The 14,494-nt window shown below is 40.7% G+C and overlaps 1 protein-coding gene across 2 annotated transcripts in view; it reads right to left on the bottom strand.

Annotated features, from left to right (window-relative positions):
• Positions 1-7,573, bottom strand: part of LOC132238142 (cytochrome P450 20A1) — a 38,958-nt gene extending 31,385 nt beyond the window's left edge. The window contains exons 1-3 of one of the 2 annotated variants that reach the window (XM_059702821.1): positions 7,418-7,573; positions 4,101-4,150; positions 3,081-3,247 (exon numbers count right to left, since the gene is read on the bottom strand). In XM_059702821.1, coding sequence (XP_059558804.1) covers positions 3,081-3,247; positions 4,101-4,150; positions 7,418-7,489 — 289 coding nt within the window. In that variant the 5' untranslated portion in view covers positions 7,490-7,573. The remainder of the gene's footprint in view (positions 1-3,080; positions 3,248-4,100; positions 4,151-7,417) is intronic. The other variant, XM_059702822.1, reaches the window with a different exon arrangement.
• Between the last annotated feature and the right edge of the window lie 6,921 nt (positions 7,574-14,494).

Genomic DNA, 14,494 nt, shown 5'->3' with positions numbered 1-14,494 from the left:
CCATTATTTGAAGTGTTTCTTTAATAACTTTGTTTTCACATACATACAAAAATACACTGTCATGGTAAACAATTAAAAAAGAAAGTAAAATACATCTAAATCTCACCACAGAGATACCCAGGTAAACATTTTAGAGATCTTTTTTAGAGCTATTACCATTTCTTAAGAGAGAGAACATTCTGTCAGACTTCACAAAGAATTACAGCCCCTTCTTTCAGAGCACGTGTCTCAGTTCATTAGTGTGATCATTTCCTCGCTGTTTACATGCTCCCCCGTCCCCAACACTAAACTATAATCTCCACAGGACAGAGACCACATCTGGTTTTACTCAGCAATGTATTTCCTGGCAGAGCCATCTTTCTATGATGTGGAAAGCTCAGTAATTAAGGCCATGAACTCAGGCCAGACAGCCTTACTTCAAGTCCCAGCTCCATCACTAATTAGTGGTGTGACCTTGGGCAAATAATTTAACTTCTCTTAACCTCAATTTTGTCTTCTGTTAAATACAAATAAGCATAATACCTATTTCATAAGGTTGTTCTGAGAATTAAATGATTTAACACTTATAAAAGGTTTAGAATAAATTACTGGCATATAGTAATTGCTATACAAGTATTTGGTAAACAAAATAAAATACATCTGTATCATCATATTAAGGCCTGAAAGTAATATTAAAAGTATTCTTTTATGTAGCCATTGGTAAGTATATGTTTGCTTCAAATTTTCATTATAAATAATGCTAATGTCTTTTCTCATTTATGTGATTAGCAATTCATGATAAATTCTTAAAGATTATAATTGCTAAGTCAAATGTTACTGCCAACCTTCTCTCCAGAAGGTCTGTAAACCATTTATACTCCATGTTTCTCCATTCCTTCATCAATAATGAGTTGGTCAATATTTTTCATCTCTTTAGTCAGAGAGGGAAAAATCTCATTTTTATTTGCATACTACTGATTATCAGTGAGGTTGAAATTTGCTTATTGGCCATTTATATTTCTTTCTTAATTACCTTGTTTTTACCCATTTTTCTACACTTGAATTTTATTTTTTTCTTATTAGGTTTTTTAAAAATTTTTATTTACTTTGACAATTTATTTTTAATCCTTGCCTGAGGATATGTTTATTGGTTTGAGAGAGGAATGGAGAAACATTGATGGTTGAGAGAGAAGCATCAATCGGTTGCCTCCATTATGTGTCCCTATAACCTAGGTATGTGCCCTGACCAGAACTGAACCCACAACCTTTTTAGAGTACAGATCAATGCTCCAACCAACTGAACCACCAACCCGGGCTTTCTTATTTGTTTTTATTTACTTTATAAATATATGGGTGGGAAATAGTTTTCCCATTTCTTTTAAACTTTTTCATTCTATAAAAATACTAGAGGCCCAGTGCACAAATTCGTGCATGGGTGGGGTCCGGCAGGCCCGCCTCGATGGGGGCAGAGAGGGCAGGGGACATGGGAGGTTGGCCGGCTGGCCCCGCCCCTGATTGGGGTGTGGGGGGCTGATCGGGGGCAGGGCTGGTCAGGGAGAGGGACCCCAGGCGGTTGGCAGGCGAGCCCTACCCCTGTTCAAACTCTGGTTAAGGGGACAATTTGCATATTACCCTTTTATTATATAGGATAGTCATTAACTAATACACACTATGTATAGTAATGAGTGGCCAGCATTTTTCCATTTCTCTCTTTTTCATAGTTTTTCAAGGTTTCTATTATAATAAAATTTTTCATTTTTATGTAGACAGATTTATCCAATTTGTGTTTGATGGGTCCTAGATCTCATGTCATGGTAAGAAAAGGATGTTTGTCAACACCACCCGCAAAATTTAATATTTAGCTATTTTTTTCTATTACTTTCATGACTCCATATTTTAATCATTTGGAATTTTCTTTGATAAAGAATAAAGCAGATTTTCCTCCCAAATAGCTAACCAGTTTCCCCAATATCATTTATTAGCTTTCCCTTTATCATAAAATGCTATTTTTATCATGTATACTTGGTTTGTCTACTGGACTAATTACTCTATTCCATTGGTCTGTCTAGTCCTATCACAGTACAAGATTCTTTAAATTAATCTAGCTATATGATACACTGTTCTGTCTGATGGTAGAGGTATTCCCCTCATTAATGTTCTTTTCTAGATATTTCTTGGCTGCTCATGTACATCCATTCTTCCAGATGTACCTTGGAACTATTTTTTCAGGTTCCCCCAAAAATTTACATTGGGATTTAATTATATATGTACTAGAGGCCCAGTGCATGAAATTTGTGCATTTGGAGGAGGGCGCTCTCGCAGTCTGGGAGCCCTCAGGGGATGTCCGACTGATGGCAGCAGTGGGACATCCTTAGCACTGCAGCGGAGGCAGGAGAGGCTCCCGCCAACATTGCAGCACTCACCAACCATGAGCCCAGCTTCTGGCTAAGCAGCGCTCCCCCTTGTGGGAGCGCACTGTCCACCAGGGGGCAGCTCCTGCACTGAGTCCCGGATTGCGAGAGGGTGCAGGCCAGGCCGAGAGACCTCACCAGTGCACAATCAGGGCCAGGGAGGGACGTGGGAGGTTGGCCAGCTGGGGGGGACCACAGGAGGGCACCAGGGCGTGTCCGGCCCGTCACCCTCAGTCCCGATCAGCCAGACCCCAGCAGCAAGCTAACCTACCAGTCGGAGCATCTGCCCCCTGGTGGTCAGTGCACATCATAGCAACTGGTCAACCAGTCAAATTACTGCCCCCTGGTGGTGAGTGCACATCATAGCGAGCGATTGAGCGGCCTTAGCATATTATGCTTTGATTGGTTGAATGGACGACCGGACACTTACCATATTAGGCTTTTATTATATAGGATTTATATAGAGAAACATATAATTAATATATATATGTGAAAAAATAATCATTTTAGAATATTGTGTCTTAAATCAGGTAATAAATATAAAAACTTCAGCACAATGCTTGGCCCATAGTATAAAGCATTCAACAAATGTTAGCTATTCCTATTCAAAAACAATGTATAGCTCTTTATTTAAAGACAGTTATTCTTAAAAGATATAGATCAGCTAATTAGAAAGAAAATTAAACTTACATGTCTTATTGGGGTTGATATGCTGCTTCAGCACATTGACAGTGCCCAAACTAACCACTGGGCGCCTGCCAAACCAGAAGGAGACCACAGGCCCATATCTCTCATGCAAATTTACCAGGAACTCATGCAAACTTCCACTGTTCACAATATCTGGAAGATTACCATCTCTGAGAAAAGAGCAACATTGAACAAAATAATCAAATTAACTTGGAAGAATCAGAAAAATAACTGTGTCAAGAGATGAAACCAAAGGTATAAGAAATTCAATTACTGCAAAACCCAAAACTCAATTATATTTGACTTCTTGCTTTCTAAAGATATATTTAGACATAGATTTGTCTGATATTTTTAGAGTTCATAATACTTCAAACCAAGTAAGAAACATCTGATTTTGAAACTGGAAAAAAATTTTTTTGCAGCACCTCATTCTGAGACAGCAATGAACATCATCAGAGACTGATGAAAAACATCAGACTAGCTATGGCAATTTTTCGTCATTCTATCTTAGTCCTGTCTTTCTATTGTCAACTTTCTCTAATTAAGGGAAAATGAAAGAAATTGAAGTTTTTTATTTATACAGCCCTCCTTTCTGTTCTTAATGAAATTTAGGTTGTATGCTAAGAGGTAAGTTAAAGGTAAATAAAGGAGCCCTGGCTGGTTTTCCCAGTGGTTAGAACATCAGCCTGCAGACCAAAGGGTCTCAGGTTCGATTCCAGGTCAAGGGCAATTATCTTGGTTGCAGGTTCGATCCCCAGCCTGTTGGGGCTCATGCATGAGGCAACCAATCAACATGCAGTGAATGATATACATTGATATTCCTCTTTCTCTCTCCCCCTTCTCCCTCTCTTCCACTCTCTCTACAAAAAAATCAATGCCAAAAAAAATATCCTTAGGTGAGGATTTAAAAAAAAAAGAGTAAATAAAGGAATTAAATGAGCTAGTATTCTAAAAATGTGACTTAGTCTCCATACCAAAAATTAAGAATTGACTCTACTTGATTCCAAAAAAGTAATTACTCACTTTTCATCCGTTGGAGTAATCCCTGGAATTCCTGCAGCTTGTCTGGAAGCCTTAAAGAAAAATTTTGCAATAGTTTATTTAGTATAATGAGTTATCATACATCCCGTAAGTCAGATGTGTTTTCCTAAGACATCTGCAGGACCTTAAATAATGGCTTTCCGGCCTGACCGGTTTGGCTGAGTGGATAGAGCGTCGGCCTGCGGACGAGAGGTCCCAGGTTCGATTCCGGTCAGGGCCATGTGCCTTGGTTGCGGACACATCCCCAGTGGGAGGTGTGCAGAAGGCAACTGATCGATGTCTCAATAAAACATCTCTTCCTCTCTGTAAAAAATCAATAAAATATATATATTAAAAAAATAATGGCTTTCCAATTTGGTTGAATCTCAGGAATTATTCCTATGTTAAATACAAAAACTGGGTTCTTTGTCATTTAAAAGGACATTTGTCTTCCTCTGTGCCAATTAATCTAAGGGGTTTGAAGATTTAACATCCCTTCTACATAAATGAATACATAAACAAGTACATTTTTCTTTGTTCAGTTTTTATATATGGTCCCAACTGGCTTGGCTTGAAAAATAAATCAATGTCATTGGGGAATTTTAATTGTCTTTAATTTTGAATCAGGTTTACGGTTGCTGTGCTTGGGGTCAGTGTTTTTTCTGATTTTACAACCAGCATATCACTTTTATGATAAGACCTTTATAAAATATTTTTTTAAACATATTTTATTGACTTTTTTTTACAGAGAGGAAGGGAGAGGAATAGAAACATCGATGAGAGAGAAACATCGATCAGCTGCCTCCTGCACAGCTCCTACTGGGTATGTGCCCGCAACCAAGGTACATGCCCTTGACCAGAATCGAACCCGGGACCTCTCAGTCCACAGGCCGACGCTCTATCCACTGAGCAAAACCGGTCAGGGCTAAAATAATTTTTAAATAAACTAAATGTTTATAAAAAAAAATAAACCTAAAATATTCAATTCCAGAATCAATTCTGAATGTTGTCAATGATTTTCAGTAGTACTAATCAGAATTTATCTACTTGGCATATTCTACTTAACATTATGTAAATAAAAGAATCTTGAATATTTATTTGAACATGTAAAGGAAAACTACATTCCATCATGGAGCCAGAATTGCTTAATCATTTTCCTACTCTACTGTCGTAAAATATATGGGCTCTTTTCTTTCTTTAGTTTTCTCATTATTACACATAGTGCTATGAAAATCTTTGTACAACTTTATTTTTCCTCCTTTGGGGTATGTATGCCAAAAGACAAATACTAGGTAGAAGGGGACTAACTAAAGAGTTTCATAGTTTCTACTAATTACTACAAGAATGCTATCTAGACCAGTGATGGCGAACCTATGACACGCGTGTCAGAGGTGACACACGAACTCATTTTTTTGGTTGATTTTTCTGTGTTAAATGGCATTTAAATATATAAAATAAATATCAAAAATCTAAGTCTTTGTTTTACTATGGTTGCAAATACCAAAAAATTTCTATATGTGACACGGCACCAGAGTTAAGTTAGGGTTTTTCAAAATGCTGACACGCCGAACTCAAAAGGTTCGCCATCACTGATCTAGACAATAGTGTGTGTACCTTGCATTTAACGGATAACAATGAAACCTACAATGTATAATTTTGTAATCGTCTCATCAATAATAAATATTTTTCAAAGTCATTATAAATGATGGGTAAAGGATGGAAGAAACCCTGTAACTTGAAAAAGATAGTCAGTGATATAAAAAGTCTTATTATTGTCCTGGACGGTGTGGCACAGATGGTTAGAGTGTCCTGGGTCCTGTGCTGGGAAGGGTCACAGGTTTGATTCCCAGTCAGGTCATATACCCACCCAAGTTGTAGATCCGATCCCCGGTCTAGGCATTTACCGGAGGTAATGATAGATGTTTTTTCGGTCTCTCTCTCTCCCTCATCCTTCCCTTCCCTCTAGCATCAATGGAAAACATATCCTCTGGTGAGAATATTTTTAAAATCCTATTTTTATTTTCTAGGCTGAAATTATTACTTTTTAAATATGTTTTTATTAATTTCAGAGAGGAAGAGAAGGATAGAAACATCAATGATGAGAGAGAATCATTGATTGGCTGCCTCCCTCATGCCCCCTACTGGGGACCGAGCCCGCAACCCGGCCATGTGCCCTTGACCAGAATCGAACCCAGGACCCTTCAGTCTGCAGGCCGAGGCTTTATCCACTGAGCCAAACCGGCTGGAGCGAGGCTGAAATTATTAATCACTGAAGCAAGTTTCCTGACTTCCCTTTAAACATTATAGATTGGTAGCATTCATCTATTCTTGCTTCTGAAATCCCATTAAAATGAAAGTGAAGAAATAAAAAGAGGAGAAAACAGGGTACAGAGGAGCCCGCAGCGTGGCTCAGTGTCCACTCTGAACCAGGAGGTCACGCTCCATTCCGGGTCAGGGCACCCACCGGTTCTGCTGGACCCGCAGGGGGGGGCAGCCAATCAGTGATTCTCTCTCATCACGGCTGTTTCTCTCTCTCCCTCCTCTCCCTTCCTCTCTGAAATCAATTTTTTAAAAATGTATTTTTAAAAAGATATACCGGAAATTCCAGCTTGTTCAGTTGCACTATTCCAGCCTATTTGCCAGATGGGAACTGTCTGCGGTGCCCCCATCCCCAGTGGTGTATCTGGGTGCTGAGCAGCTACTCCACACCGTTATCTTGTCTGCACAGCACGTTTCAGAGACGATTCCTCCTTGGCTTTGGGGGCCACCCTCCGAGGGTGACAGGGGCAAGTAGAGCAGTAAGACGGGCAGGAGACTCCGAGACAGAGGGCAGTGCCCAAGCCACGCTCAAACGCTTCAAAAGGCACCACAGACAGACAGACACACACACACACACACACACACACACACACACACACACACACACACACACACACACGGCGGAAGAATCCTCGGGAAAGGAAAGGAGGGAGGGGCGCGCCCCGGAGTTTCCTCCCAGACCCAACCAGAAAATGAAATTTGGGGTTGACAGAGTCCCTGCGAGGAGCCACCCAGAGAACCTGAGCCCCGCCCCGTCACAAGGACCCGAGGACCAGCCCCCAACACCCGCCGCCCCCGGCCCCGCGGCTTTCCCTCGGCTCCCCGGCGCCCCGGCCCGCGCTTCCCGGGGCCTGAGAACTGGCCGGGCCCGCGCCGCACTCCCCAGTCCCGCTGCGCGCGCCGCGCCCGCCCCCGGAGGCCACCGCGGGCAGAATAAAGTGGACGCGGGCACACTGCGCCGGGGGCGGCGGCCGGGGCCCTGGAGGCCGAGAAGCGGTTACCGGGTAGAGGTAGAGCACCGCTGCCACCAGCGCCAGCAAGAAGGTAACGGCGAAGATGGCGAAGTCCAACATGGTCTTCCGCCCGGAGCCACGTCTCGGGTCCCCAGCTCCCGCAGCCGCGCCTCGGCCAGGGCGGACCTGAGGAAGGAGCGAATGGGTAGCGGGGGCGGGGCCAGGGCCTGGCGGGGGCGTGGCTAATGCCTGGCGGGGGCGGGGCGGGAAGGGCAAGGCCCGGGCCTGGTGGGGCGTGGTTAAGGCCTGGCGGGGGCGAAAGGGGCGGGACCAGGGCCTGGCGGGGGCGTGGTCAAGGCCTGGCCCGGGCTGGCGGAAAGGACGGAGGATTGTGAAGGGGTGACGGCGGAGCTGAAGCGCAACCCCAGGCGGGGGTACCGCCAGGACTTCAGGACACGCCCACGATGCAGGGTCGGAGTTCCTGTGGAAAGCAGAGCCCAGGCTTCTGAAAACCATTAGCAGTTACCATCGCTCTGCCCTGACCAACACTTTTTCCAGTGGATTTAAGATTTAAAGCCTCTAGAATAGTGGTTCTCAACCTTCCTAATGCCGCTACCCTTTAATACAGTTCCTCATGTTGTGGTGACCCCCAACCATAAAATTATTTTCATTGCTACTTCATAACTAATTTTGCTACTGTTATGAATCGTAATGTAAATATCTGATATGCAGGATGTGTTTTCATTGTTACAAATTGAACATAAAGCATAGTGATTAATCACAAAAACAATATGTAATTATATATGTGTTTTCCGATGGTCTTAGGCGACCCCTGTGAAAGGGTCGTTGGACCCCCAAAGGGGTCGCGACCCACAGGTTGAGAACCACTGCTCTAGAACAACAAATGATTCTCACAGTGTGGTTCCCTGGACTAGCAGCAGCAGCATCGCTGGGGAACCTGCTAGAAGTGCTGATTCTCCATCCCACTCAACATCTACAGGATCAGACGTAGGGGGTAAGGGGTAGAGGGAAGGGCCTGGGGCACACAGCAATCCGTGTTTTAATAAAGCTGTAAAACGCAGTGAGAGCCACTGATGTAGGGTAACTGAACTCGGAGGTGTCCAGAGTGAAGTACCTTTAGATGTTCCTTGTTTCGAAAAGAATTGATGTTTGAAGTGGTAGGAGATGTGAATCCCTGACGCTCATGGTGAGCAAGATTTCCTGGCTCCGCTAGACTTTCGGTAAAATTTATTGAAATCCCTAAACTTACATCTCTGTGCAAAACCGTGGAAATAATACCACGCAGAATTGTCTATAGGGTTAAATCGGATATTCTATTTTGCACAAATAACCAGTATTCTATTTGGCACTGCTCCTCCTCTTTCACGTGAGTTTTGACAAGGATAATATAAGGCAAAGCCCGCTATTTGCGGGTACTCCATTTAGTGCAAGAGTCCTACGAGTATTTGTAGATTTTATAGCTTTAATAATACAAAGTGACCAAAGGGGAGGGGCAGCAACTCAGCAATAGAAATTGAATTTTAAATTGCATTTTAGAGCTTTTATAATAAACTAATTTTATGACTATGCATGAAACATAGCATTAAAAATGGCAAATCTTTTGGCATCTATAGCAAAGGTAAAACACTGCTATTTGAGATTTAATTAGGCAGAAATTATATTTTTAACTTTAGTTATCTGCCCAAAAGTTTATTTTTCAATCGATTCTTTGGAATTTTTTAAAAACTTTTTTTAAAATCATGAATGGATGATACATTATTTTATAGGAAGGGAGAGAGAGAGAAACATCGATGGTTGCCTCTTGCATGTGCCCCAAGCAAGGACTGAACCAGCAACCTGGTTCAATGCCCTGAGCAGGACTGAACTTGCCACCTTTTGGTGTACAAGATGACACTCCAACAAACTGAGCCACAGTGACCAGGACTCAATCTCTTCTTTGGATTTTGAAGACATTTCCCATCTAAAACACGTTCCAAATAGGTTTCCAAAAACAGTAAATACCAGGTTTTTAAATGCACAACATTGCTACATAACAGTAACCCTAGCCTGAGGCACCAATCCTCACAGATATCTGGATTCACTCCCCTGTTAGTCCTAAACTGACCCTTTTAGTCCTAAATTAGCCTGAGACTCTCTGAAATTTTGAGGGTTGGTGAAAAAGGGACAGAAATTACAGAAGTTGAACAAGGCACAGTAGTTTAGAGATTGAATCTCTAAAACTATACAGCATCTTTTTCTGGTCTTAAAATTTTTGCCTAAATGCTTCCTAAAAGCATTTTTTTTTTACAACCATAGATATGTATACACTTTCACATATTTTTGTATTGACATCTAAAATTTTTATCTTTAAAGGATTAAATTTCTTGGCTGGCATGGCTCAGTAGTTTCGTGTCGACCTATGAACCAGGAGGTCACAGTTCGATTCCCGCTCAGAGCACATGCCTGGATTGTGGGCTCGATCCTCAGTGTGGGGTATGAAGGAGGCAGCGATCAATGAATTCTCTCTCTCGTCATTGATGTTTCTATCTCTCTCTCCCTCTCCCTTCCTCTCTGAAATCAAATTTAAAATTTTTTTAAAGAATTGTTATATTCACATTTTGAAATTATCTCTATTAAATTGGAAAAAGGAGTTTAAATACCATAGTGATGTGATGAATGTCATCAAGCATTTTTAAATATATAAACTCTTCGTGCAAAGCTGGAATTCTTGTTCTGTCTTCTGTGCCCCTTTGGGGATTAGGGCCTGTAGTCATGAAGAACCAGAGTTTGTGGGAATGGGAAGCACAGAGTCTCCCAGTGGATCATTAGGAGTGAAAGTCAGAGGTAATATTCCTGTGTCCACTCCCAGACCTATGCATTATTCTAATTGAAGCCATAGGAACATGTAAAAGGCTTTGATTTACTGAGAATAGTAAATCCTTAAGGATAGCACCATATTCTTTTTTTTCTTTTTTAAAAATCTTCACCTGAGGATGTTTTTTCCATTGATTTTTAGAGTGGAAGAGAGAGGGAAAGACACAGAGAAATATCAATGTGAAAGAAACATCTGTTGGCTGTTAACTTATAACTAAAAGATGTTCATATTTCTTTCCCACTACCATATGCATCTATATACCTCTGTTCCAGACCTTTTCGTCCCTAACCTTAAAGTATTTTTTTCAGTTCATGCCTCTGACCAATTGGCCAGACCTTTCATCACTGCCCATAATTCCATATATAGTATCTCCTCATCTTTTTTCTTCCTAGGTGAATGACATGTTGCACCGCTAAAGATCTGCCCACTGAAATGGTCTTCCCTTGCCGCCATGTTTCAAGACTGCCCATAAATAAGGCTTCAATTCAGCTGCTACCCAAATGTAGCTTTACCCACATACTGAGCCATCCCATTTGTAGATCAAGCTTGGGGTTTTTTCTCCTCTTTCATCTGATCACATAGGATCACCCCCAAACGCCAATTTGTTAGCTGAGGGAAAAGCACTAGGTGATGCTATAGGGATCTGGGCTACTTCCTCCTGGTTGCCTCCACCCTGCGATCCTTAAGGCTTGGTGGTGTAACAAGACCTCGCCAATAATCGGCAGTATTGGGGAAATTGAGTTCTGGACATACCTTTTCAAGGATTTTGTACAGCAAACTTTGGAAGGTAGAGACAGTCTCACTCTGGAATAGAAGGCAAGTTTGCTTACTTATCAGTGTAACAGCTTCCTCCTGGGCCAAGGTCAAGCAGGTTTGGTTACATCCCATCATAAAAGATTCAACTTTCCTAGACTCAGATTCTTCGGCTATGACCTAAGATTGTGAAATACAGTCTTACAATTTCTTTTAGAAGTTTATAGTTATAGTCTATAATTCACTTCAAATTTGTAAGGTAAAGGTGAGATCATTTTTTTCCCCACATGGATAACAAGTTCTAGCACCATCTGTTGAAAACACTGTTCTTGCCCCGTTGAATTATTTTGGCACATTTGTAGACAATCAGTTCATTATGTATGTATAAATATATCTAGAGGGCTTCTATTTTTCCCCATCAAATTAGGTGTCTCTCCTTATGTCTGGATTACCATAGCTCTATAGTAAGTCTTGAAATCAATGAATGTAAGCCTTCCAACCCTGTTTTTCTTTTTCAAATTGTTTTGGCTAATCTGGATCCTTTGCATTTCCATATAAAATTTAGAATCAGCTTTTCAGTTTCTTCAAATGCCAGTTTTTCTTCAAAATTTCTCAACAATATTTTGTAGTCCTACAAATGTTTTATTACATTTACTTCTAAGTATTTCATACTTTTCAATTAAATTGTATTGTTTTGAATCTCAAGTTTTCATTACTAATCTGTAGAACTCTATCCTCTTTTTGTAAACCGACCATGAATCCTGTGACTATTCTAGGCTCATATATTAGTTCCAACAGTGTGTGTCTGTGTGTATCTTAGGCTTTTCTATGTCTGCATCATGCATAATTGCCAAAAAGTACAGTTTTATTTCTTTTCCAGTATGTATATTTTTATATTTTGCCTTATTGCACTAGTTAGGACCTACAGTATAATTTGAATAGTAGTGAGAATAGGTATTCTTGCCATGTTCCTGATCTTAGGAAGAAATAGTTCAGTCTTGCACCATTAAATATTGTTAGCTATAGGCTTTTCATAAATACCTTGTATTACATTAAGGAAGTTTGCTTCTATTTTTAGTTTGCTAAGAATTTTTTATCTTTTTGTTGTTGTTGTTAATCCTCACCCAAGGATATTTTTCCATTGATTTTTAGGGAAAGACAGAGAGAAACATCAATGTGAGAGAAACACATCGATTGGTTGCCTCCTGCACAAGCCCTTAACAGGAATCGAATCCAGGACCCTTTGGTCCACAGGCCGTCACTTTGCACTGAGTCAAACCGGCTAGAGCAAGAATTTTTTATCTTGAACAGATAACTTTTTGTCAATTGATTTTCCTGCATATATTAAGATGACTATATGGGTTTTCTCTCTGATAATATGAATTACATGCATTTATTTTTTAAAATATGGGAGAGGGATAGAGAGATACCAGGTAGAAACATCAATGATGAGAGAGAATCATTGCTTGGCTGCCTCCTGCACACCCCACACTGGGAATAAACCCTGCTAGCTGGGCATGTGCCCTGACCGGAAATCAAACTAGTGACTTCTTGGTTCCTGGGTAAATGCTCAAATGCTGAGCATGCTGGCCAGGCCATGCATTGATTTTTAAATGTTAACCCCATCTTAAATTAAAATCTTAACAGATGAACTACACTTGATCATCATGCATTATCCTTTCTACATATTGCAAGAATTGATCTGATATTCTCTTAAATATTTTTATTTTTGCTCATGATAATGGACTGTAGTTTTTTTGTATGTTGTTTTGCAGAGGTGAAGGTGAGGGTAGGATTATATGCCTTTCAATATTTTTTTCTATTGGCTGTAGAATCTTAAATTCTAGATTTCCCCAAGTCTTTTTTCCTCCTTCACCATCCAGTCTCCAAAGTGACTGCATTTTCATACTCTTCTCTAGCAGCAATGCCTGCTGAGATTGCCACATCAAATGCCGCACACTAAATCCATTTTTCTGTACACAGTACTCTGATCCACCCAAACTCTTTTTCAGTATTTTTGCATGAAGGATGGGCTTTTTCTTTCTGGGAGTCCTTTTTACTATTATTAGTTCAATCTTAGGTTCTCCATTCACCTACTCTTTCTCAATTTTCCTGGACTCTCCTTGCTCCTGCAAAGGCTTACTATAAAAACTTAGATACCTCTGCTGGAATTTGTTTTTTATATTTCTCAGAATTTGAAGTTTGTAGTGTTATCTGTCTTGTAGATATCTTAAAGAAATGGGATAGCTGTGAGGTTGTACTTATTCTTGTATATGTGTATGTGTGGAGGTTTTTTGGAGGACATGAAGATAAATTCAAATATAGTTAACTGTCATTACCTTAGGTACCCTATAAATCCAGATTCATCCATTTTGGATTTGCTTTACCATTCATCTATTAATTTTCCACCTTCCAAATTTGTATTGTTTATCTCCTATTTCCTTTATCCTTGTAGGTTTTTTTTGTCCTTGTAGGTTTAAGCAAAGCTTAAAGTGCTATGCTCTGAGGATGATGGCCATAAGCCAAGGAACACCACTGGAAGCTGAAAAGATAAGGAAATAGATTTTCCTTACAGAGCATCCAGAAGAAATTAACCCTGCTAACATTTGACATTAGCCCAGTGAAACTGATTTCAAAAAATTTCTGACCTCCAGAATTTTAAGAGGAAATTTATGGGTTATTAGCCACTAAATCTGTGGTAATGTACACCAGCAATAGGAACAACCTGGTCACTGTGTTAATCCTCACTTGAGGATATTTTTTCATTGCTTTTTAGAGAGAATGGAAGAGAAAAAGACAGAGAGGAATATCGATGTTGAGAGAAACACATCCATTGATTGCCTCCTGCATGAGCCCGTACCAGGGCCCAAGCCGGGGAGGAGCCTGCAACTGAGGTGCCCTTGCCTGGAATTGAACCTGGGACCCTTTGGTCTGCAAGCCAAACATGCTCTATCCACTGAACCAAACTGGCCATGGCCAACATGGTCACATTTAAATGCAATGATGTACCTTAAAGGGAGACAAGGCAAGGTATCTAATGTTATAATCAATACCACCTACCAATTAAATACTTTATAACAGAGGTAATTAGATTTAGGATATAAGCTATTCACTTCAATTGCCTCTCTTATTAAAAGATTACCCCATTTCCAGGAAAGTATAGGTTTCACTTTTGTAAGAGATAATCTAACCACTGAGTTTTTTAAAAATATATATTTCTATTGATTTCAGGGAGGAAGGGAGAGGGAGAGAGAGATAGAAACATCAATGAAGAGAGAGAACCATTGATTGGCTGCCTCCTGCACACCCTCCACTGGGGATCCAGCCCACAACCAAGATACATGCCCTTGACCAGAATAGAACTTGGGACCCCTCAGTCCACAGGCTGACACTCCATCCACGGAGCCAAACCGGTCAGGGCTGTATTCAATTCCTTCCCTACTCAAATAACTTAACCAAGGTTAAGATCAGACTATGAATTGAGAATTACAAATCAA

The sequence above is a fragment of the Myotis daubentonii genome, chromosome 7, assembly GCF_963259705.1.
Source record: "Myotis daubentonii chromosome 7, mMyoDau2.1, whole genome shotgun sequence".
NCBI lineage: Eukaryota > Metazoa > Chordata > Mammalia > Chiroptera > Vespertilionidae > Myotis > Myotis daubentonii.
Note: the sequence above shows the minus strand (reverse complement) of the source record. Positions and strands in the feature narration are given on the sequence as shown.